The sequence below is a fragment of the Plodia interpunctella genome, chromosome 6 (assembly GCF_027563975.2).
Source record: "Plodia interpunctella isolate USDA-ARS_2022_Savannah chromosome 6, ilPloInte3.2, whole genome shotgun sequence".
NCBI lineage: Eukaryota > Metazoa > Arthropoda > Insecta > Lepidoptera > Pyralidae > Plodia > Plodia interpunctella.
In genome coordinates, this window is record NC_071299.1 from 5,480,379 (window position 1) to 5,507,596 (window position 27,218).

General features: G+C 33.4%; 2 protein-coding genes across 2 annotated transcripts in view; one reads left to right on the forward strand and one right to left on the reverse strand.

The window, feature by feature from the left end:
• Nucleotides 1–592: 592 nt before the first annotated feature.
• The window catches only part of nudC, a 31,512-nt gene continuing 4,886 nt past the window's right edge, over nucleotides 593–27,218 (reverse strand). Inside the window, exons 5-8 of the mRNA XM_053746561.2 lie at nucleotides 4,294–4,482; nucleotides 3,277–3,349; nucleotides 2,385–2,514; nucleotides 593–870 (exon numbers count right to left, since the gene is read on the reverse strand). Of these exons, the coding sequence (XP_053602536.1) occupies nucleotides 819–870; nucleotides 2,385–2,514; nucleotides 3,277–3,349; nucleotides 4,294–4,482 (444 nt within the window). The 3' untranslated portion in view covers nucleotides 593–818. The remainder of the gene's footprint in view (nucleotides 871–2,384; nucleotides 2,515–3,276; nucleotides 3,350–4,293; nucleotides 4,483–27,218) is intronic.
• On the forward strand, nucleotides 10,792–26,423 carry LOC128670696 (uncharacterized protein). The gene is made up of 5 exons (XM_053746562.2): nucleotides 10,792–11,180; nucleotides 11,343–11,588; nucleotides 22,304–22,435; nucleotides 24,874–25,267; nucleotides 25,953–26,423. Exons 2-5 carry the CDS (start codon nucleotides 11,571–11,573, stop codon nucleotides 25,991–25,993), a joined length of 585 nt encoding a protein of 194 aa, XP_053602537.1. The 5' UTR covers nucleotides 10,792–11,180; nucleotides 11,343–11,570; the 3' UTR covers nucleotides 25,994–26,423.

Genomic DNA, 27,218 nt, shown 5'->3' on the forward strand with positions numbered 1-27,218 from the left:
TCTTATATCTGTGGTAGATATGATCCTATGATGATGTGGTAGATAGGTATATTATTATTACAAACGTCCCGCAGACGTGATTCGCGTGATTCTACTGTCACAGATTATGTGGCCGATCTGCTAATAATAGCCACAGAGACATAAGCGGGACTTATTTATTAGTGCAGTCTCTCTTGATTTATATTATGAAATACACATGTACCGTTGTATTTAAATAAATAAATTAATTATAAAGTTCCCAGTCCACGTCGCTTTCCACCCAAGTAGAGGCAACTTTGTCTCTTCTTTATTTAATTTATTAATTTCCAAGCTTGGTGGCCTCAGAGGTATTTATCTTATAAATGATACAACCATTCAACGGTTATCCTGTGGGTTTTCCAGCTGGCTGACATGTATACTGGAAGAATGATCAGTTAGTTATTCTTCGGATTATATTTTTCTTCGGATAAAAACATAGATCAGCGAAAAGAAAAAAAGAAAATTGACCTTTACACTGCATAAAATACAGGGAATTGATACCTCAGTTTTTAGATATTGGTAGAAGTGACATAATAGTGTGACAAGAGTCCTCACCCAAAATAAAGCAAATAGATGCAGTACATGAACTTAATTTATTTGTAAATTAAAGACAAAGTATGCGTAAATTAACATAATGTAATTAACGTAAGAGTTATTTCAAACACATAGGCGGTCGCATTAGTTTTATAAATTCGCACCATAACAGAAATTGAAATAAAATACACTTTCATCTATTTTTTAAAATCGGTGCTTTAACGTAACACAATATATATGCTAAGTATGTGCTTAAATCCATTGCTTTAGTTGAACTTGCATTTAGAGAAATCCATTTCAGGGTGCTGTTCCATGAACCTGAAACAATTTTTATAAAATTAGTAATTGTTATTATTAAACCATAACACAACAAACAATAAGAACACTGGTTTTGTTTCAGAAAATGATATTGGACACTTTATTTTGCAATATAAGAGGAATACTATTTAAGAATTCGGAACTGGGCACTACATAAATAATATTTAAAAAGTAATAACATTTGAAAATTGAACTCTTTGGATGTAGTATGAAGTTTGTTTCATCCGACCGACTGGCAATTGTTTTCATTGTGCTGTGTGGCGCGATTTATAAAATTGCGTATCACCATAGATTTAACTGGAGAACATTTTCGTGCCATTATTTTTTATGATTTTAGACGTGGTCTAACTCAACAGCAGACGTTCAGCTAAGTTCGACGTCGTTCAGCTAAGTTCGACTTTGGGGATTAAGCACCATCGAAGACGAAAAACGACAAAAATATATATCTGTTAATTCGGAGTGATAAGACCATTTATGTGCCAGAAGTTTTTTCAGAAATTAGGAAGAACAATCCACAACGCAGAATCATTCGGCATCACGACAAGTCATACTTTTGATAAAACGACCCGATATTTGGGGGGCAAAACCGCAGAATTAACGGCTCATCCGCCATATAGTCCTGATTTGGCACCGAACTTCTTTTTATTTCCAACTCGTGGTCATCGATATTAAAATCCAGGAAGAAGCCGTTAAGGCATTAAAAAATCATGGCTTCAAAGTCGCGAATATTTTGTCGAAAAACAATTAAAACCATATTTAATAGACAATGATAGTTTTTTTCTTCAGGATATATAAATAGTACCTAGCCTATATATTCATGACAAAATGTAATAAAGCTAAAGAATTTTAAGTTTGTAAATAATTTAAGTTTATTGGTCATCCCGTTAGTGACCGCCAGAATCGACCATAAAGATAAAGAGGTGTAAAAAATTGTTAATAAAGTGTTAGAGTTGTAATCGGTGTGACTGTGTTCGTGTCGTGTACAAAAATTATGTGCACGCAAAAATGAAGTATCTTAGTAGGGAAGCATTGAAACCACGATTTTGTTATGATACCTAACCATTGCAATGAAATTAATTTGCATTAAAAAAATAAGACAAAACGGGCCTTCATTTTATGTCAAGAATATGTTGTAAAAATCTTTGTGATGAGATACAAGATGCAAGCTAACCCTTTACATCACTACTGGGATTTTTGGAGTCCTTATAGCCTGATAGTATTCCAGTAGTATGAATAAACAATCTTCACAGTAAGTACTTATTAATTTTACTTAAAATAAATCAAATATTATTCTAAATTAAAACATTTATTAACCACGAAAGTACGTACATAATAAGACTTTAAGAAAAAACGGAGTTTAGAGATAAAACGTTCAAACAAACTCTAACATTATTATATTAGTGTAGATACAACTTTGAGAACTTTGAGATTTTATGTAAGTATCTTTCTTGCGGTCACGTTAGTGTGCAAACCGCAGCAAATATTGATTTAATTATTACTAACAAAGAACTTACTTTTTAAGGACGTCTTGCTTCTTTTGTTCCTCACTGGTGGGAAGCCCCATCTCTTTTTGTCTTTGATCGTACATCATCTTTTCGACTAAGCCTCGAGTTTCACCATCCAGGTCTGACAGCTTAGAGGGCTCTGAAAATACAAGCTGATGAGTTTAATACATTTACAAAAAATACTTATCGATATATTTTGCGATTTTAGGGAGTAAAAAGTATTTAATAAATGTGCAAATCTAAAACGAGTCTGACTAGTTTTAGTCAACAATGTACCATAGTAACAAAAATGTCATTATAAAATCGTCAAGAAATTGACCGAGAACTGTGCATGCACCGAACATCTTTCCTTATAACCCGGTTCCAGTATCAATTAAATTACCTAAATCATTAAGATGCGTACCGTGCACAAGGTTAAGAATTATGCAATCCATCAGCGACATCTATATGACCTGACCGTTCGAATAATGTACAGTCTACTACATGACATTACCCATCATGATCTTAATGAGGCGGATAATCCGCCTCGTTGACCTCTGTGGCTTAATGGTCATCATACCTGGCTGCTACACCGGTGATCCCGGGTTCGATCCCCAGTCAGTTCAAGATGGAATACGATTTTTTCAGAAACTTGAGTCTCAAGACGTTTTTTTTAATATGTATATATAGTTGTAAAATATAGTATCGTTGAGTTTAGTTAATCTCTAGTATCCCATAACAAAAGACTTAGTTAACCCCTAGTTTAGTATCGTTTAGTTACTATCCCATAACAGAAGATAACAGAAGATTAGTCGAATTTGTAATTTACTTTTTACTCTTGCGAGCTGTTAGCAGTTTAAAATCCTTTAGAACAATGCAATAGAATAACATCATAATCCCAAAAAGGTCAACAATATCTTACCTGGATTAATTTTCCTAGTAGATATTTCAGGGTCGGTGGTCACCAGCCGACTCCACCAATTCATTTTATTTACCTATAATACAAAATATACAACATTGTTACCAGCAGCAAAATTGATCATTAACTTTAATAGGTATCCGCAAGAACACTTCATTTCATGTAATAATGAAGTTACGTTTAAAATAATTACCCTAAGCAATTTCAGAAAAGTGTTACAAGGTTTATTTATGACATTTGACAAAAAAATTGTTAGAATTGAAAATTTATTAATCGAATCTTCTTTAATAGAATCCGTTGGAATTGAAATTAATGATTGCACGCATACAATGTCCAATACTTGTCTATACATTGAACATATATTGAGTAAGTGCTCAGTCGATTGATTTAAAAATATGGTCATTAGGATTCTCGGGATTATTCATTTTCGATGTAGTTTAAATTATCTGTGATTGGATTAAAGCACCTTAAACGCCTTAAACAACATTGCATCTATTGTATAATACAGTGTCTGATAGTAATGATTACGTATACGAAGCATCCACATGGCGACCTCGTTGGTAATGGCCTGATGGCTTGGCTGGCACGTCAACATTAGATACATTTAAACCTTGTTACTCAATCATAGTGTGGTCAATTGTAATGGTGTTTAAGAATACCAAATTTCAATACACATGATTCTATTTAATCATCAAAAGTCTTCGAAACATTGCATAACTATAGAATAAGTAATAATTAGACTAGAGTTTTCAACTGCCAAGCAATTGCAGTTGACAGCAATATCCACTCAATGTACAGTAAAAATGCCATTTTTTTTTCTCATATATCAATTGCAGGATCAGCTCAATATAATAATAAGAATACGGAATTTAGTACTAATTTTACTCGATTTTTAATGGATGGGAATTCCATGTACACAGTAGTGTACAATGTACATGGAATAAAAAAAAACAACCTGTAAGTGGTTAAAAATAACACTTGAGTTATATTCATACAAAATAATATTGATTGAAGATGTACCTTTTCTAAATTGACAAGCAAGTTGCGGCCATCTTGAAGCACCCACGTGGATTCTTCGATCTTGACTTCGGCGTCTAGTTCGCCGTCGATGATGAGGGGCTGGCCTTTGATGCCGACCTTCAGGTGTTTCTTGCTGATGACCACAGTCAGGTCGCGAGGCCGCAGCACTTGGCGCAGCGGCAATCGGAGCTATGGACAATCATTTTTCACTTGTTAATGTTATTAACATGTGAAGTTCAATTAAATATACAGTTATCCAATAGCTTTGATAATATTAACGAAATAGCCACCAGCAGCGTCCAGTTGGATTGATATGCAAGTCAATATATATATATATCCGCAGGTATTTTAATATACTTTCAATTACCTACGCATAAATAGGTTTTAATATGGAAAATAACAATAACAACTACCCCGTGTTCGTTCGCCTGAGTACGGATGGATGACTTAATTTCAGCTATTTATAACTTTTTCAACGCGGAAATTCTAACAATGAAAAGATACACTTTCGCGAACATTGATCGTTAGGGTGTACATAATTATTGCATCTCGCCCACGAGACCGCCATTAAATGCCTTGACTTATCATTGTCTATTGTGTGAACTCATTTCCTATGTGACGTCGTTGTGAGTTGTGACGCAAGAAAATCCAAGTCCTTTTGGTAACAGGTTTGTGTTGTAGGCGGATATAATTATAACAGAGTCACCACATTCTCATAAACCTATTTATAATAATGTCAGTGCAACTCATTTCAATAAAATCAAAACGGATAATGGTAGAAAGGGCCATTTCTTACAGATGTTGCGTCATTTATAGTCACTTAAATGACGCTTGTGTTATCATTACCGCATGTAAATAAACATTCAGAAAAGAACCTAAAGTTCACGTAACTGTTTAACCAGGATATACTTTTATTGTATTTGAGTAGAAAATATAGGCAATTCAATTCATACTTATTTACTCAGATTATCATAATATTTAATTTTAGTTATACGTTCAGGTTTCTGATAAAAACTCACATTTATTTTACGAGTTACCTTCAATACAAAATAGGTCATATTTTGGATTGAAGGTAACTCGTAAAATAAATGTGAGTTTTTATCAGAAACCTGAACGTCAATCCATATTTTTGGACTGTATTTTTCGGTAGTTAATTATGCAAACCGACGAATAGAACGTCAAAAATTTTATGTTATTATAATTATCATAGAAACATTATATGCATGTCACTGAAATATTGGTACTTATAGAAAATTAATAAGAGTTCAGAAATATGTGCCAATGCTATTACTTGCGACTGTCTCAGGAGAGACAGGATAAATCACAAGGTGTTAGCCGTAACTGACGTAGTAATGCCATGCGTAGAATACAGAACGACTCAAAAACAACAATAATTAAGTTTCACAAGAGGACGGCCGAACTACACAGCGCAGACGCAAATTGATTATAATACAGAAATTGAACTTCTTGAGAAAAGAGCTTGGAAGAGGATGACTGTAATGCAAACACATTATCAGGTGAGTACGCGCAATATTTAATTAGAGTAATTAGCCGTTTACTCTATGAAAAAAAAAATCTTTATGTTATCTTCTACGTCAACTCCTAGTTGCGCAACGGGTCTTCCCTCCCTTAGAAATTTCGGGATAAAACATACCCTACAAATAAATGCTGTGCCCACACATATTCTACCCGTGTACCAAATTTTATCAAATCTATCCATATATTAGTGGGGGATAAGAGTGTGATGTTACTGGTAAATAAATAGATACAAAGCCAAAAAAAGAGAAATGCATATTTCCATGCTTGTTCCCACTAATATTTTAAACTTAAAAGTCGTATCTAGTATTTATGAAGAAGGAAAAGAAAAAGTCACACATTCCTATATACCATTCTGTGGCGGTACATTTTGTGATTCGAACGACCAAGAGGCGTGATGACCTCGCATTCCTCGCAAGGACGATGTGTGTGGATATACTCGTGTCAATGGTCAACAGTCGCAGTTTGGACCCATTAACATAATACATTTCTATTACGGTTATTATATAAACCAATGATTGCATAACAAAACAGCTGAAAGTTTATAATCTTCATTAGAAAAGTCTAAATTTTTGTTTATCATTGTTGGATCCAATTAAATAATAAAAAAAGTACTTAAGTATTTCCGTTCAATACCATTGTCATTAGTCCCTAAAATATTTGGATCCTAAATAGTTAAAAATAATAATACTGGTACATTTAAGAACAATTAATTGGATCTAAACATACTCTTTCATATAGGTACTTTCTTTCGATCTGTAGATGATATGTCCCACTGCTGTTTTTTTTTCCACTCATCCCTTTCTTTTGCTGATACTGCAAGTTATTGTCCAATTAAACAATTTTTAAATATTAAAAAGCTTAAAATCATAAAGTATGTATAATACCATAACAATACAAATGGATAGCGGAGACATAATATATTATGTAATGTCATTCAGCAATGGTAATGCTAATTTGCTTCCGTTTTAAATATCGTGTTCATACATATGCAAGATGATTGTTTAGTCGCATTATGCAATGTATTTATTAATACATTGCTTATTCTCACGTTGAACAAATAAGGATCTAAAATGGATACAATTTTCTTGGCAGTAATTTTTTGTTCGAAGAACATGACCCGAGGTTCAATAGCTAACTCATTATTTATGAATCAATAGTAAAATTAAAACATTGTGTTGACACATTATAAAGTTCTCAAAACTATTAATAATCTTCAAATAAACAACGTAATATTTTGGATGGCCATGATTTATTATTCAAATATGCAATGATGTATAAAAAAAGATTAAGCGTAGTTTAAAACAAATAGTTCAATGTTAATACACATTGAGAAATTGTTTATATATTTTACGTAAATACCTTTGACTCTTCAGTTGCTTAAAGTTTGACTATGTGAAGATGATACTGAGTAGGTTAAATATATAAATACATTACGATATTTACACTACATATATATGACAAATAAGTTTTCGACAAAAATATAGATAGGTACAAGAACGTTGAAAAATGAATTATGCCTGTTTTTGATTCATAGTTTTAAAAAAACTAACATTTCCAAAAAGTGTTCATAGTAACACCCGCAGACAAGTTTTCTATAACAATTCAATCACCAGCAGTCAATAACCCAGCTCAGCAAAAAACTTTGTACTCCTAGTAGCTGCGAAAAATGGTTTGTTATAGAAGGCAAACAATCACGTAAATTTACGTCATCCGTGTCGATAACCTTTTGAAAACGAGAATGGATTATATTTCAAAATGGTAAATTTCTTGTTTCTATTCTTAGGCCTGAATTCGCCGATCACCGATCACGGACCTAGGTGTCAATTCTGCTAATGTTTATCCGAATCGTTTTCCAATAACAACTCTAATAAACACTCAATAAGAACTACTATTGAAACATTATAATGTGTTATCGTTAGTATAATCGACGCTCTGGAGTTCCGGCGCTATATCGCAACGAACTTTATGGAATTTCTACGATAAATTATTCACTGACGCCATTATATTATTATTTTTTCATGAGAGTTAAAACAACGCAAACCTGTTCGCATTAGACGACAAATACTTTAATATTTAACTCTCAATATGTCATAATAAGTGACAGTGACAATATTTAAATGCTGATTTGGTAATTTAATGATGAACTGAAGTTGATAATATAATTACATGCCAATTAAAGCTTGATTCGTGCTTGTGCCGCTGCGCGTGAGACTGAGAAATTAAGCATCTTTAGTTGCTTTAACAAAACCTTCTTAGAACCTTGTGGTTTATAGACAGTAACTACGATGCTCTCAGTAGCATTAAGTAGAACTCTTCATTATACTGTGTTAGACTGGCTGGTGTATTAATTAAAAGGAGGTCTTTTAATAAAAAGTATTTGTGGACGAAATTAGGGATAGCTAGCTAAAAAAATTGCATCGTATAAATATTGAGCAAACAGAAAATTCCGGACGGACGGAGGCAAGTTACAAGTATTTTTGTTCAAGTTGGCACTTTTTGATTAATCAATTGAAATTAGCATTTCTCAGAAATCTAAATACAGGACACATAGTCAACTACATTATTCTGTGGAATAACAACTAACAAACCGTCACTGAGTAAACGTGTTGTTAATTAGTCATCTTCTATATTAAAAAGTCTAGAAAAATGACATACCCGTGCATAAACCAATTTTAAACTTAAAACTTATAAATATGTATCGGCTTAGCATCTAACGTACTTTTATTAACATCATTGATAATGTCATGATGCCGGTTCATCACATTGAATATTATATCAAATTTCATTATTGTTCAATGACGTCAGAAAAAAACATAAAAATCACAATTCAGAAAATATTTTCTTGATTATACTATTGTGGTATTTTTCAAAAGTACATATTTTTTATGCAAGTTTTATCGATGAATGTGTTTTACGAACAGACGCGAACGTCACACAATTCCAACTGGTTTTCAAAGATCCCATGCGGAAGCCAAGCTATGTAGTACACCTGAGAGCAACTAAACGAAACAGACTTGCTAAATGTCACTAGTATTGCTGTGCCTAGAGCGTTGTACTCATAAATTGCAGTATGGACTGGCACTTGCTCTCACGAAAAGGGTATTTTTATTAACTCGCTATATAACTTCCATGTACTAATTGTAACTAAATCTGGTAATGCCGAAAAGATAATATATTAGATTCAAATTCAAAAGTATTTATTAAATTTAGAATGATATTCTAAATTGACATTCATTATTATTGACATACATTATTATTGACGTCAAAAATTTACTTAAAACTACCGCTGACTTTCAAAACACAGGTGAAGAAGAAGCGGCGCAAATAACTTTAACGAAATATTTAAATAGTCTCGCAACACGTAATTAACTTTAGTCTAACTGTATCACGAACGCAAAATCAGACATAAAATGGAATGAAATAAAAATTTCATAAACAAAATTGGAAATTATAATGATGTACTTATTCGTCGTAGGCAAATTAACTACAGGATCTACATATAAAGCGCCTCTAAAAAATAATGCACTGAAAGACATTCATGAGGACGCGACATGCATGACATATGCAATTTTGTTAAAATACATAACTAAAAATGTGCAATCGGCAGGCAAAACCTGTTATTTAACATAAAATGTTATTTAACACTATGTCAAAGGCCAATAAAGACCAAAAGAATATACCTATTAGTGTAAATGATAGATTGTACTTGTACCCTCAGGTGAATTGTCATTTTCGCAGCTCAAGTAATTAATTTATAATACATTCGCGTGGGTTACTAATGATCAGATGCAATCATTACAAAGTACATAAACAAACTTAAGGTCTCTACAATAAAATATTATGTGTTCTTCTTTGCGTGTCGATGACAATTCTGCAAACGCTCTAATGTACACTAAATATCTTCTTGCCAGAATCGAGCCACTTCGATGGATTCATCAGAAGCTGCCATCAAGTCAGCCTAAATACAGGTGTTGGATACCAGGGACAAGCGAGCAGATGACCCATTGATTTCGGGGGGAAACCACAATGGCACTTTTTATGGGAATCATATAGCATACCTCACGGACCCCACCTAGTCAGAGTCAGATTATGATATGTATCGATAAATATAGTTCGGAGTGGAGTTCCATGGCGCAATTACCTGCATAACGCAGGAGATTCGACCCCAAGTCTAATGGATTAACAGATGAACAAAGAAATACAGACAATATTGCAAAGCACGTTTGGGCTAAACTATTCAAATATAAATAATCAATCTAAACTTCATCATCATCACCTCTACAACATAGAATTTGAGATCTCAAAACATGAATCAATTTTGACCCTAGTCGCTACTGCAATTTACCTATAGTTTGATAGATTATTTTTATATATACTTACCCAAAAATAAAACTGAAAATCTAGGGAAATACATTAATTTCCATAAGTGAAGATTAGATTGAAGGCAATGTTTGAGAGAAACTCTATCTTAACATAATAGTGACGTAAACTATTAGACCTTTCGCCAGAAATTGATGATATTGGAAAACAAACTCACAAGTAGTAAAAACCAAGGTCGTAGAAGAAACGATTCAAGTCCTGTAATGTTATTCCTAATGCAGACACTGCGTCCTCGCACCAGAGTTGCGCAAGTGCCGTTTCAAGGGAAGCTGCATTTGAAGCACTAAATGTGCTTGCACTAATTGTTAGGATACCTATCCTAACTTACCTTAACGTAACCTAGCATTAGATTTGACCTTTCTTAAAGTAATTCTTACGTAAAAATAAAATGGTTGGTGAAGAGATCATTGTGTATTTCTTATTGCGTGTAAATAAAGTTAGCAGGATGTTCACCCTGTAATGTTTTTCCTAATGCAGGCGCAGCGTCCTCGCGCTAGAGTTTCGCAATTGCAGCAGGGGGCTGCGTCATTAATCCTACGGCCGAAGAATTGACGTGACCCGACACATGCATTGCTTCTTACAGTTTTCCTGTAGACGCGAATATAGCTTGTCTTGTATTATATATTGTAGTCTTGTTTAATAAAATATATTTTTTTTTTATGTGCCTATCAAGAAACTAGTTTAAACAGAAGATCTACCCGTTATTGCTTATAATAAAATGTATTCGCATCAACAGATAAATTGTTTGCAATGGTAAAGTATTCAAATATATATTTCAATTGATATTTTTGAGTCACCAGACTCCCGAATTACTCGCTCCATCTCGCAGAAATAATAAGAAATTCAACACATTATTAGTTGATCTGATTAAAATGAAAGAAGATTATCAGAATCTCAGTTCTATAGATTGAAATGCAGGACTATTAAAATAACTAGATTGTCAAGTCCTATGATTAAGAATTTAACAGGTAAGAATGCATCATACGAGGTAATTGTTTTTCGATAATATTTTCCTAACATTTTACGAATTTACGATAAGCACCGCTAACAAAAAGGAAGTTTGCAAAGCAAATTAATAAAGTTTCGTTTGTTTTTTCATAATTTTTGAAGTGCAAATTTTACACACACAGGAGCTACGTGCAACTTCATATATAAACCTTGACGATGGTTGCAACACTCTCAGTACGACTCTAGTCGCTTTGCCGGTTGGAGCAGGCGCGTCAACGACGCCGGCACACGGAGAGGGCGAGAGAGGCAACTCGAGAGGAACCCGATAGACATGTGGACCGAGTGAATGCAGTGTTCTGTGACGTAATAGTGAACCTATTAGACAAACAATACAATCGTGGAGGAGTACAATGGATGCCAAAAGCCCGGTGAGTGACGCTGTGTATGCTGATAAGATAATATAGCCTATGTTTTGATGTTTTCTATGAAGGCTATTTCAAAAATGTATATTCAAATTATTTTACTCAAAATATGGTTATTTTAAGTTAAATTATCAATAATTGCGGTCATTCGTGCTCTATCAAACTGAACTAGTGAAGCGTTCCGTCCGACACTACTTTTTTATTGATACAACACCGACTATGATGGATCGGTAAAAGTTTGTATATTTTTAAATCGGTTATCGTTAGTCTACTATTTCGTACTATGATAAATATAGAAACACTTATTTAATTGAATTAACAAAATGTAAACAATTATAGTTTGGCAATTTATTATTATATTATATTAAATAGGTTTCCAAAATATATTTAATGTCCTACTTTTTGGATATTCGAGGACATAAATATCGTTGCTTTATCCGTTAAATCGTTACATTGCGCAAAATGCATGACAGACTGGTGCACTGTTGAGTTCTGAACTATTTTCGAAAAATACTCTTATGTTAGTACCAATTAATACCTACAATATACGTTGTTGGAATGCTCAATTGTGACCTGAATACCTTACAGTAACTGCTAGGTTGTTTTGTTTTTAAGAAGATGAAGTTATTTATTACAATACCCGTCCATTATTTTTTTATTGGCGAAGTTTTAAGATCACCTTTAAATATAAAGTCGTTAGAAAAGGTAAAGCGCAAACGACATAGCGTCGTAAGTGTCACCTCAGCAAAACAAATAATATAGTTAAACAAAATAATAAACAAGAATGTCGTTTGCAGACGAAACAAATTTGGCGTCATCGAAACTTGATCAGATCCGCGTTTCCTATAAACGACCGCGAAAACAAGCAAATGGTCGAATCGCGAATTAATTAAAATATTTAAACAGTTTATTGTGAAATCATAAATTGCTGACGTCCTTTTGTTGACACCATGTAATACAAAAACATGTGTAGGTAAGTATTTTAAAACAAGGGACAGAATAATTTAATTATTTTAACTTCTATCACAGTATCCAGTCCTGACTGCATTGTCCACCCTAGATCCACAGAGACTGAAGAGTGGCCACTAAATATAATATCGTAATATAACTTCTTAACAGATGTATCATTAAACATATACTTTTAATAGGAATACAATTCTGGACTGAAACCTCTGAACGTAATCAATAAAAGCATTAATCATTATATTCTGTATGTAAAAATTGAATCGAAAATCTGAGATATATATAGAGCAAAAGGAGAGGTTTGCCTTTTTACTACAAAACTAAACAAACTATAACTTACTAGCTAAGTGTTGACTACTGTATTATAGAATCGTAGAAGCAATAATGTTAGCATTATGTCCACTAACTAACGCAACTCGCGGATAGAGTGCTGTCATCCTATAATAACACTCGAGTTAGAAGGTTAAATACACGGAAGGGTATGTTACGGTAATGTTATAAACAGCCAATGCGCAAAACGCTGCAAATATCGAGAATCGATTGGACATAGCAGCTTCGTCATTTTAGGCGTAGTGATGTTTGTACTTGCTGCACAATGCAAAGCAACAAATCCCCAAATAGTTAGCATTAAGATTCCTATTCAACTAATTTACCTTGTGATTCATTAATAGTTTATTATATTATACATTTACTATATAATTTGATAGGCTCTTAAATGAGATTAAATTAGTTAGGTAGATATACAATTCCGTCGATATTACTAGCTTCATGGAATGAAATGAACATACCTTCTTTGTCCTTGCTTGATTTGAATTTATCGTAGCAGCTGTTCTCCAGATGTTAAAAAATGGGAGCTAAATGGCACAGGGACTTACAAGTTCTGCCCTCGGCGCATGGCCTTCACATTTCACAACACCCGGACTTAGCGTGCATCCACTGGTCCGGTGCATTTATTCAAACTAAATCGGCGAAAGGTGCTCAAATATATCTATTTCATGATTTTCATGCGACCGTACTTTAGCACGATTTTCGGGATGATAAAAAATCCTCTCGATGTAAAAAAACAAGAATTTGGCATGAACATAGTAGAAAATTAGACAAAATTAAAATTATTTTATGACTGACTACTTACGTCATATATAATGGCTATTTTAACCATTTTCTAGTGACGAATGCAAAAGTTACAGCACCTCCTACTAAAATATAGTTCCATATACTACACCGAGATTTCACAATGCATAAAGTTGGTCTTCTAAAAAGTCTATGAACTAAGGTCATGTGTAATCGATATTTTAAACTGATGATAATATAAGCGTACCGCGACATTTGACTGAACAAATTAAAAAAATATCCTCCAGTCTTCGTTTCTATAGTCTTTTAAAAAAATAAGTAAACAAATATTTACAGATTTTCGGGGAAAATATAACGAAATATGATCATTTGGCTGACCGCAATGTCGATGCCAAAAGTCAACTTATTACTTACAATAAAGAAAGATCTCTTTATTGTAAGTAATAAGTAATTAGCATTTTACTTAAAAATAATAATATAATAAATTTGATTATGTTACATCATACTGAAGGCATTGCACAAAACGTAATTTGGTCACATATACGTATTTCTTGTACGAGTAGGTCAGTCATTCACAATGGTTCATTTGTCCTTGCCGTCATACTGTTTCATTATTGATTGAAAAAAATAATGAAATGAGCGTTTTCGTAAAGAAATGTCATCTCCAGAGAGTAATACCACAGCTAATCACCTAGATTAGATCATTCGAAATTACAAAATCTAGTCATTAAAATTTACGAAACACATAATATGCACATTTAGTTTTTTGTGAAATCTATAATTGATGTGTAGTATAGAAATATATATGAAACGAGATCGAAACAAAAAATCAAGCTTGTGTAACTTAGATCCTGGATGGCAGACACCATAAGGATTTCCCGTCAGTAAACGGAACTAGCACTCGCAAGAATGATGTAATTGAAATGAATCCAACTATTGTAAGTAATGTAAAAACCTCAAACAGTTATTCACACTCCGCCTGGCGGTTCCGTATTTTGGAAATGATTTTTAAAAAGTAGATTGTAAAAGTAGAAGTTTTGATGACCAGAACTCCGTACTAGAGCTTCGAAGTACGAATTATTTGTTTGATCATTCGCTGTATGAAACTACTATTCTAAAAGAAATAATGGGTGACATTGACTGCACCGACTGCACTACAACACCGTAACCGCATTGATAGTTTTAAGAAATCCCCCGCGCCATTCACCATTTTCCTGACGATTTTCTGATACCAGTCTAAAGCATTTTCTATGATTATGTTTTTTTATGTGGAAAATCTAGTATTAATAGATTTCATAAATACTATAGTATAGTATTTATGAAATCTATTTTCATAAATACTATAGTAAATAATATTTTCATAAATAATACAGAAAATAGATTTCATAAATACTATAGTATTTATGAAATAGATTTCATAAATACTATAGTATTTATGAAATCTATTTTCATGCTTATTAATAGTAATGTAGTAATAATATATCATTACTTAAACCTCTTTTCACCAGTGCCGTATGGATAAGTTTTAGGACTACCTAGTTAAGAGTTGTTGTACATAAGAACTAAGTTAACATAACAATGCAGAAGGCTACATTATTCGTTTAATACTTCAGCTGTATGATGCCTGACTCATTATGATTTTATGACTGATATTCATATTATCAAGGCCTGAGTCATTCAGGTCCAATCGCATCTTGTGGGAATTTCGGTGAACCGAATTGCAAAAAATGTGTCACCAAAAATTCACGTGGTTGGGGATCTCGACCCAAATGTTTATTTTATCACTTCGTATATTTAAATTTCAGTGACGACATTGCAACCGAACAAGTTTTGGATTTCGAAATATGTAGGCAGTTGGTAAATAAAAAAAAATTTCGCGCCACTGACGATGTACATGCGTAAAATAAAGGTCATACTAGTTAAGTTCTTTCATTCTTTATATAAACATTACAAATTTTTTATCGACTGAACAAAAATTGTCCTCAATAGGTATATATTAATTTAAAAGGGATATGTTCAAATTTTGTGAAAAAATTGGATGTGTCATTATATCTGTATGAAATAAAACAATCATGATATAGTGCTAGAAGAATTGGGTGTATGCCCTCAGATATCACGCCTTAATACTCGATCCAAATACGACCTGATACACAGTGTTACGGATTTTAATCTACTTTTTTATATAATGATCGTATACGAAGCATGAACGAAAATTAATTAACAAAACCTGTCTTAACTCAAACAAACGTAAAAAGGACATGCGAGGCATTTCTCATTTTAATGGTATTGCATGTAACGTTAGAGACACCGTTTTGGAAACGTAATCTTGGGTTTTTCTGCTTTATGGTGTCTTTAATATTCGAGATAAAAGATGTGCTTGTGACCCCCTAGGACATGTTCAAATCTCGCAAGATCTGCGATTTCGCAACGACAAAAAAAATAGTCATAACAAAAACGTGCACGTTCGGGTAAATATTGCTTTATGACGTAATTAAACGGTTACCTTATATGCAATGGACACGAGTAACACGGGACGAGCGTGTTTGACAATCAGTTAACATGATAGCCAGGAAGCTGAGCAGTGTACTATTTTACAAAGCTCCAAGTCTTCAAGGTAATGACGGAGGTATTGTATAAATTCCGGCAACTAATACGTTCACGACTTGCGTACATACCATATCTATTGTGTGGTACTGGAATCCCGGATTTAAAGTACACATTAGTCATCCAAATAATAAATACAATAAATAATAATAATCTCTAATTACATAATTAAAAGAAATGACACTAATCATCAACGCCCAAGATTAATCCTTGGACTTTCAGACGTAGACATAAGAATTTGCCCATGGCAAAAGCTTTTAAAGCACAAGAGGATAAAAGTACTATTTCTATTTAGTATCATATAACTAAGTATGAATACTTAATTATAAGATACTAAATTGTACTTAATAATTATTTTTTGTTGAGACCATTCAAGCAGGTAATTTTTCAATAGAAACAAAAAATGATTTGTTCATAGCGTGATTGATCCACGTAATAGAGGTATAACAGCAAATTTTGGACGTCAGAAAATGATGTCATCACAATGCGTGTGTGAGAAGAATCCGGCTATGTAACCTCTTCATGGTCACTTTTTTCTGATATGGGTAATTATGATCGATATAAAAAGGTTTATGTAGGTATATATGTATAATAAAATGACCCATAAACTCTTGTTAATAGTGCTATAGATCAAATTTATTGACTGTGTTTTGCCCGCGGCTTCGCCCGCGTATCTCTGCAAACGCGGAACAAGCATGATTTTTATACAAACTTTCACCCGCCACTATAGTAATTTGGGGATTGATTCTTGAAAACAAAAGTATCCTTTGAACGGGAGTCTTTAACTACATGCATACCAAATTCATCAAAATCGGTCCAGCGGATTAGCCGTGAAAGCGAACATACTTTCAAACTTTTTTATATTAGTATGTAATGTATTCAGGTTTTATAGCTTATAACGTAATTTTTAAGGAACCTATGCGGTTCTTTGATATGTAATTGTGTAACATAAAAATCGAATAATTTTAACTGGTAAAGAGCGAAAAACATAATAATAATAATAATAAATAAATATATTAGGACAAATCACACAGATTGAACATGTTAGGTATATTGCTCGTTTTTCTCGTGGACCAACTCTATGGCATAAAAAGATGGCGATAATGCAAATCAGGTAGGTTGATAATAGTGGAAAACATGTAAAATATTGATAAGGAGAGAAATAAGTAAACCAAATTCAAGAATATACAATATGAAACTGTAACGTTGTAAACATGGTTACCAAAAAATGGCCAAAACACTGGTTTATTTTATTTGATAGCATAACGAGTGGTCGTACGGCACGTGATAATAGACTTCTCATTGTCAGACATCACACCAGTCGAACAGCTTCCATAGTGATTTACATTGACACGAATCCCGTTAGTTTCATAAATATACCAATTGAGTTCAAGGACGAACATAACCATCATGGAGCTGTGACCAGCGTGAACAATGAGTTATGTTGTGGCGTCCTCATGCAACCGTGTATAAAATATGATAATTGGACGTTCCAAAGCATGGCTTGCTGTCAGTTAAAGTCCAAAATGCATAAATAATTTCAAAGAGCCTGGCTTTATGCGATACAGAGAATGGTATTGACCGTTTGTATTATAATGAAGCACATATATCCAATTACATAAATAATGAAAACGAACCACAGCACACTGTGACCATTGAAATTTGAAATTAAGAATTTGCATGAGTAAGAGCAAGTAATATATTTTTATTAAAAAAGAGACCACAGTCACAAAAACCGGCCAAAAATGTAGATACGTGAAATCAAGAGTATTGAAATCTTGGCTTGTAATCCGTTATATATTGTGACATTTGCAGTACCGAAAGTATTCCAAGAATAGACATGCAAATGCAAAGTTGCGCTTTCTCCAGTAAAGGAGAACAGATAAACTGGCTGGTCGTTGACTGATTATCATAGGAAGTGTAACGGCCATTGTTTGAGATTATGAAAGTTGAGTGGAGGCGTCAGATTTTTCAACTAAAGATTAGCGAGACTAAAGAATTCACAATGGAGTCGCAACAATAGATTGAGATGGCTTAGAGATGAAAGCGAAATCGGATTAGCTCACTAATTATCCACAACAAAATTTACCACTTATGTTAAAAATTCATCTGACTCATGAACATGCCAATCTGACTCATGAACTTTGATAAGACACCACTTGCTTCCTTGCTTTAGTCAAGGAAAACATCACGAGGACACTGACTTTTTAGATCACCACTGTGTAGTGTATGCAACTGCAGCCGCTAGATGGCGGTGGTTCTTAAAGTCATTACAGATGCTTCAAGATGAGAAGAATAGACTGATTCTGTTATATGTTATGATAACAATGCATCAAGATTGTTGTCGCTTGTCAATATTAATTTGGCCATTTTTCTTTTATCTATGGCCAAGACTAATGAGTTCCGTGATTTCAATAAACCGTTATGCATGTACGAACTATTGATTCGTAAAGATTATTGCTCTTGCATAACTAGACCGTCTCGTTGAACCGAACATGTTTCACAACTATGCACTTGTTATTACTACGGCGTTAACTAACCGTTACAGTACACACTTTTGGAATGAGGACAACTATTTATTAAGGTTTAGCCAACATTTAGCCCACATGCATATTCTTTAGAAATTCCATGCATACCTGATCCATAGCCCTATTGAACTCCATGGTTTACGTAACATAATGCCTCCAGGGTTGGCAACTATCGCACTAAAGCCATTGGAATTTCATTTGACGCTATGTTGATATACCCAAGTAGTCTGTAGAAGGTTATGCGTTTGATACTAGTAACCCTGTATTATTTCGGGTTTAAAGTTATGTAATTTTAGAAATCTTAATTTATATTTATCAGTTTTATTTAGTTATTAGCAAATTTGGATACTGCTACAAAAAAAAATTTACATAGTGCATATGTCAAAATTTTTTTCAGTAGCAGTTGTTCGATTGATCGCACTAATCTAATTTTTATGTAGTAGTAGTTGATGATTACAGTAGCAATAATTACTCTAGAAACTATTTTAGTTTAACAGCAATGTAGATATAATCGTGACAACTATTTCAATAATACATAATTACAACGAAGCTTATGTGTTAACGCACGTGTCGGTTACCATGTGGTTAACCACATCGCATTTATTCTAATATATTAGTAACAAATGCACAACGAGATTTATTATACTACGGCACTACTCGGGCTCCGGAAACGTGTCTTACCACGTGTCGATAACAATTAAACACCGAGTCACATGGGTACATATCCGTAATGTACATATGTTCTCTGCGTTTGATCTTTAGCATACCTAATGAATAAATCTTAATGCAGTCATAGCCAGAACGTCACAATCGAGCCTCTAAAGGTCTCATGCCTCAGGCTATCCACAGTTTGCAATGAATACAACTCTTGGTCAAAGCAGCGTGACTTTTTCCCAGCCTTGACGATTCAAAAGTCGACAGTTGCATTATAGAACTTAAACATGGTTTTACTACAGAAAACAAAACAATTACCTAAATTGGCTAAGCATTAGCAACACTTTAACAGTGTTTCTACATAGTATCATACAATAACTTTGTTATATCCGACCGCGTTCCCACATAGATTTCTTAGATCTACTTTTGATGGCGATTAATTAGTATTTCAATCGGTTCTCACAATGAGCGAAAGTATTGGTGCATGCATAATGCTTGTTGCAGAGACATTGCTCCGACAGCCTCGGGAGGTTTAGCGGGGACCGGTTCATAACATTTGGCGAAATATTTTGCAATAGTTGCCCAACGTGCCAACATAGTTTGTCATACATAGTGAAATGCACATTGCAGAATTTGCAGATACTCAAGACCTTGTTTAAATCAAATTAAATTTAACACAAATTGGATACCTTGTTAAATTTACGTTCATAATATCATTTACATTCGCCAATTCTCATGAGCATTGCAAGATTAAATCTACACGACCTTGCTTTGACTATAAAAGAAATGCATTATGATACAGCCAAAATTGTCTATCCATCATGTTAAAATAACAAAGAGGACCATGAGGTCGAAAGCAAAACTAAGATTTATTGCGTCAGAGGCCGACGAATCGAGACCGCAAATAAAGAGAACACGAACCTTGAACGTCGAATCTGACAAAATCAATCGACTTCAAACAAAACTTGACCCAAAAATGGAATGGATGTAACTTAATCTGCTACTACCACTACCACTACAAGTACCTACTCGTGTATGACATAATTTTGAAATAAAATTAACATCGTGATTGTAATTCCATTTGAGCAAAAAATGTAGAACATATATTAATCATTACAGTAGGTATTTATCTGACTTCATTGCCACAATTACCTATTCAAGATCAAACTATTAGTATTTCATTACTAAGAACACGACTTTCTGAATTAATTGCAGTAGAATTAATGGGTTCATTCTATCAAATTTTGTCTAATATTTACACAAGTGTACTTCATATACTTATTGTATTTAGAGCACACCTACTACTAATTTGCCAAACTGACCTCGCATTGCCTAACAATAGCAAGTCATTCATAAAAAAGTAACGAAAATATATAGACACAAACAAAATTTGCTGTTTGTCTAACTGATATTAAAAACTATTTGTCGGATAAAATAAAAATATCACAAGTTCAAATTCTCGGGCACAGCTTCTGATAAGTTATAATAAAAATATTGTAAAAAAATAAAACAAGAGAATCACCGTTACATAAACACGTAAAAAATGAAAGGGATTAGATCCAAGAAACTAATCTACGTAGTCGCGACAAGGAAGATGCGATGATTTCCGTGCGCTGACACCCACACTGGATTGCACAACGCATGTTATTCAGTATTACGAGTATTAATGGCGGCTTTGGCGGCTATGGAAATGACACAAAAATTTCGCTCTCCAAAAAAGTCACAATTAGGCCAAACGATTAAATATTCACAATAAAAAAAGCTACTTATTTATCATCGCCAAGCTAAAACTATTTGGAATCAGAAGTTATAAGTATGGTTCCGGTACCTATAGTTAAATTTTCTACAAACCTTTTGTTTCAAACATTCATTTCTTAGTAAATCGCATTGCACATATAAAATAATTCACAATCATAAGTCATAATAGCTCTATATAAAAGGTTACCTATGCCCACCAAATAGTGCCTCGCCTCGGTACAAAACTCAATTAGATTACATTATTTTTCTATATTTTTGAATGACCAGTACGATACCATTACGATTCATTCTTAGTAGTTTAGCCTTGCCTGATGTAACGTAGTACCAAGGTAGATACATGCATCATAAATACGCACCTAAAATTTATAAAAATCTGATGAAGATGCACTGTAAGTAATGTAAATACTAGGAATAACTCGTTGTCCTTTTTACATAAATGAATAAGTAAGCAAGGACTTTGTTCCGGTACATATCGAAGAAGTCGCTGCCTTAATGGTTAACGTCTCATCAATATTCATGGGAAAAAAGACTCGGACATTTACTGGGTTGAGGACATATTAAAATAATAATTGTTTTACGTGCTCCCATATGTTCAATCACAGTAGACCACAGTAATCAATATCCGTATAATTATAAAAAATGTTGCATGCTCATCAATGATAAATGTTTTACCTCATCAAGCTTGGTTACCTTGGAATATATCAAAGCAGCATAAATTACTTAAGAATTTTGCAATTCTTGTTATTTGTCACCTAGGTAAACTTCACAAAATAAGAATAACTTCATTCACTCGAGTTAGCTTTGCCTCTCCGTACTTGCTTATCTAGGAAGATCAAAACCATGTATGGAGAGCTAACTATACGTTAGTCATTTGTATTAACATGCATTGCAACAGCATTATGTGGCCGTCGTGTCAATATACCTTATATAAAAATGAAAAAATAATTGGAAATCCCTAGTCCCTGCCTACCCCGTGGGAAATAGTCATGATAGTAATGTATATATAAAAAATGTTTGACTTTGACTTTTTTGTTTGGAAGTCATGATGATGAATTTGAGATTAAAGTTTAAATAGTTAAATTAAATGTTAAGTTTCATTTGCTAAATCCATGTAGAACTAAAGCATGTACTACATTGTTGCAGATCTCAACGCCCGATTGGCACATACCGCGGCCGTCGTTGTCAGGCAGCAGTGCATCCGGGAGCATCAAAGACTCAAGGTCACGTGGTGGCTCGGCATCCAGCCAAGGCTCTTCTAGTAACCAGAGCACTCATGTAAGAACTTAACCTATTAAATGTTATCTCATTCAAATTGTTATACAACGTTCGAACTTCATTCGAAATTAAAATTCTATTCAAGATTCAATTAACGAAAATATATAGTAATTCTAATATATCACCGCTCGAATGGAAACCGGTGTGGCACACAGCTAATTAAATTAACGCAACCAAACATTCCAAATAAATGACAATACGAAAAAGGACATTTTCCTTTTAGAGATGGGGTTCAATTTGAGACCTTGTCAATAAGAGCCCAGAGGCAAAATCGTTGGCACATATCCGAGGCTACCAAATAATGATAAAAAAATTATACATGTGGAAGAGGTAATTCTTCTATATTTCAACTCAATTACAGTATAATTGCTGAACCGTGTCGGATATTAACAATTCCGCCTTTAATGTTGCAAAAAAACTGCCATGCTTTTTACATATTAATCGTCGTGTACCCTAATTAACAAAAACGTCGTCTTTGCGTGCCTAGTTTTTACTTTGAATTAGGCGTTTCTTTATGGACTTGTTAAAAAAACAAAATGTATCGAAGACGAGCAGGATGCGATCATTCAGAAATTCCTTTAACCTCCTGAGTACATGTGTTCTTTTCATAGAACGTTAAAAATAAAAAAATATTACACTTTTTTTCGCACTAGTAGCTCTATACTTTTTTATTCAACGAGATATGGCAATCTTTTAAATCTATAAAAAAATAGAAACGTCAAAATGCCAGCTGTCACTTTTTTTAAAATGGCTTTAGAAAATAGACCTGTTGATGTGCGGCTGCGCCAGGGTAAGTAAATCCTCTTTCATCCATTGCAAGGCTGAATTACTTATGCAATATTTTACTAAAAAAGACATATTTGTGTTTCAATGAAATAAAATACTAGATTATTTTTTATTAATAACTTGGAATGCGCTTGTGACCTTGATATATTTTTTTATGTCCACTGCGAAGTACATCGGAACTATACTTATATTTTCAGATTCTGTCTTCCAATGTCCTGTATGTAGGATGTAAGAGCTTTTCTTCTTTTTTAAAGATTTATCGGACTAAGAAATTGATAACATTTTAAATGAATCCGAGTTTGACTATTTTGGAGACGATTCAGTTGGAGATCCTGAGTTTCTGCCACCAAATTTAAATGAAAAAAGGCAAGATCGTCAAAATAGTGACTCCAGTAGCTCAAATGATGATACCAGTACATTTACTGCTCCAACAGCTTCACCAGCGTTTTCGGATTATTCAAATGACTTGACTTATTATCTTCCGCACATGCAAGACCAAGAGGACGAGCCAGAGGAAAATCTCGTGGTCGCACGTCAGGCCGCAAACCTTATCTACATGACAAATTGCAATAAGAAATAGGCAAAGTAATTCTGAAATAGGTATAACCACGATAGGTTAAATAATTCTTTAAAATTTAATTCAACCAGTTCCTACTAAGAACAAGCGTACCAAAGGTGCTTTTCGTTTGCCAGATTATGGCCCAAAACAATGGCGCTGCAGAAACAGTGGCTGCTGTAAAAAAACTACTGTTTACTGAAAAAAATGCGGTATTTAATTATGTTTCACCCCAAATCGAAATTGTTTTTCCAATTTTCATGAAAATTATTAAATATTTACTTTTTAATTATTTTTGTACCGTACATTTGTGCAGTTTTTTTACGATAGCTTTTGAGATATAAGTAAATCTATGTTAATTTCTGTTAACATTTTTTAAAAATTGTATGTTAAGAGCTAAAGATTTTCAATTTATTGATCTCGAACAAATTCTATTAGTTATGTTCCTAATATTTCTACTAATTATGTTCCTATTAGGCTAATATTTGATGTATATAAATACATAATATATTATGATAATGTGAAGATTGTAATGTTGATCTCATTTTTTTATTGAACGTTCTTTGGTCTAATTTATGAATAGTGGTAAAAATATATTTTTTGTTGATTTTCAGTTTGATAATATATTAAATTATTACTAAATGATGGATATATCTTTGTTATGTTTTTCTTAATTTGAAATTAAAATTGTTATAGAATATTTTCATTATATGTCCTATACAAAGCTCGTTATGATAATTATCTGATGTCCTTTATATAGAACATAGTGAAAATCCGTTTTCACCAAAAAATGATTTTTTTCTATAATTTTCCGATATATAATATCACCCAATGAACATACTTTCAAAGTATCAAACAAGAATTTAAAAAAATATATGCTTGGAACTCAGGAGGTTAAATTAGGATTTGGTCAATAACCCAAAGGCGAAAACATGCGGATCTTTATTCAGCTCTATATTACAGTATCAATTTATGACTTTGTTTACCTATAACGAAGACCAACTAGCAGCGAATACACTTTTATTAAATAATGTATACAACTTTACGTTCTAATTCATTGTTTAAGTGATTAAAATGTTATTATTTTATTTTACAGAGTGTATCGTCTGGCTCGTTCCTACTAAATGCGGCACACTTAGCTCGAATGCAAGGGAATGCAATACAAGAAGAATACAGAAGTTACAACGTACCAGATATGTATGGGAAAAAGAGTGGGCTTGCTCAAGCGATAGTAGCGATTCCGGAGGAGACGCGCGACCAGACTGATGCGTTTTGGAATGGTGTGAAGAGAGGGTCAGCGGCAGAGCAGGACGCAACATCTGTGGCCAGTTCAACCCACTTCACAGTGGTTAATGGCTTCACGAAACAGCGCCCCGGCAAAGAGCCCAAGACATGCTGCTGCGATCATTCCCATCAGATCACAGTCCTTGTTATATCAATGACTATCTTGTTCTCCGCATGCATCCTTGCTGCCATTTGTTTCGTCGAAAGTAAGTATTTTGTGATTTCGTTTCCCTTATTATTTATTACGAGTTTGCATTTCACTTCTCACTATCGAGTAGATTCGAAGCGAGACGTAGCGAACCAATCACATTGCGGTGTGGTTGTCGTTGCTTAACAATAGCGCACTATGATTGGTTAGCTGCGTCTCACTGCAAATCGACACGATTCTGAGATATGAATAACAAAGTCGCATTACACAAACAGATTTAAACTAGTGATATTTGGATTTATTAATATTATCTAAATGTATTTTTTACTACACTACTTACTAGAACAATTTTATATATATCAATAGGTTAATATAATAATATTAAAGATATAATAGATAAATTGTTAATTTTATGTCATTACAAGTTGGTATCTTACAAAGGGAGATCTTTAGCGCGGGGTTCCGGGTCTTCAGTTATTCAATCTCAATTCCGAGTAAGCTACCAAGCTTCTTAAAAATTTTCATTTTACTTCTAGTAAAGAGTACGGAGAAGAATATAGACTAGCTTTCTTGAAAAGGGTACTGTTCCCGTGGGAAAATCAGTCAGGCGAAGCCGCGGGGGTAAAGCTAATATACTATTTATGTAAACATATTCATTCGTAATGATGGCCAATAACGTTGGAATTCTATTTATGGCACGGTATGATTAGTATATTTATTAATATTAATTATTTTTGTTACAGTGCGGATGCGTAAGGAGACCGGAATGTATAAATATTCTTAATTTATCAAGAAATTCGAAAATTCAATGCTAAAAGTATTAATTATTTAAGTAGTTATTATTTTGTACAACATTATGTGCCTTGGACGTAGGCTAAGAATATAAAACAAGTTTTGTATATGCAATTAATGAAAATTACTTTATAAGGTACATAATAGAATAGGATAATAGTGTACTTGTTTTCATAGGTACCTAGTTAAATGATTCTAGTGCAATAAACCCAGTTATATTTATTCAAAATGTATTCACTTTTGTGGAAGCATATTAGGGACGAAATTTTGTACTTTTATTTATTGTTATTGCATTAGTTAGTACTGGAAGTTATAAACTATGATTTCTTCGCAAGTTCATCTCATAATAATTTATAAAGACAGTGACATACTTTTATACAATAACCATCAAAATAAATTACTATGAGTTTTAAGAAAGAGAATAGGAGTTAATTCGTTGATGAAACGACTCAAATTGACCCAATGTAGTTTTTTGTTCCATTATTATTATTACCAATCGAAACTAGAGTCCGCGCTACAGAGTCCCAGGGCAATACGTGGAACTGTAGCCGCTATAGCTCCACATATCCAGCGAAAGTTATTGAAAATATTCAACAAAAATAAATATGTCTATTCAGAAGCAATATGTTCTGAATAGACATGGGTTTACGCTCGCTATTTGCCCAGTTTCTTTCCAAACATTCGGTCGCAAACTAATTTTTGTACAAAAACTATCCATCCATCTATGCTTCTGAAACACGTTTCACGAGCTATGGACAAGAACAAAACATAATTTCTCTATGAAACAAAATGTTGGAGAACAAAAGGGAAAGCAAAAACATTATGGTGCAAGCAAATATACGTAGTGATACTATGTTCTTGCAAAGACGATGTTGAATGTTCACATTTCTGTTGATTGTGTAGGACAAAACACCCGCTGGTATCGCCAGCATATCTATAACAGCAGGCCACGTTGTGTTGTTAGCGATTGTAGCACCGCGTCTATCTTCTTCTATACTTCTTTTGTGGCGAAACTATAGTTTTATTATTTACCTTTAGTAGATTACAACATAGATATCCCGGTTAAATTCGTTTTTTGTGATCAAGTAGTCTAAGAAATAAATGCAAATGAAAATTGTAGGAAAAAAGATGCACATTTTCGTCTAACACATGGAAATTTGCATCATTTTCAAAACATGCATTATAGTTGCGTAATTTAGTTATTTATTAAGATTACC

Bases quoted from the DNA above. Each gene is read 5' to 3' on its own strand.
- LOC128670696 (XM_053746562.2), top strand. The intron at 22,436-24,873 runs GTAAGAACTTAA...TTTATTTTACAG, and splicing joins CTAGTAACCAGAGCACTCAT to AGTGTATCGTCTGGCTCGTT. The intron at 25,268-25,952 runs GTAAGTATTTTG...TTTTTGTTACAG, and splicing joins TGCCATTTGTTTCGTCGAAA to TGCGGATGCGTAAGGAGACC.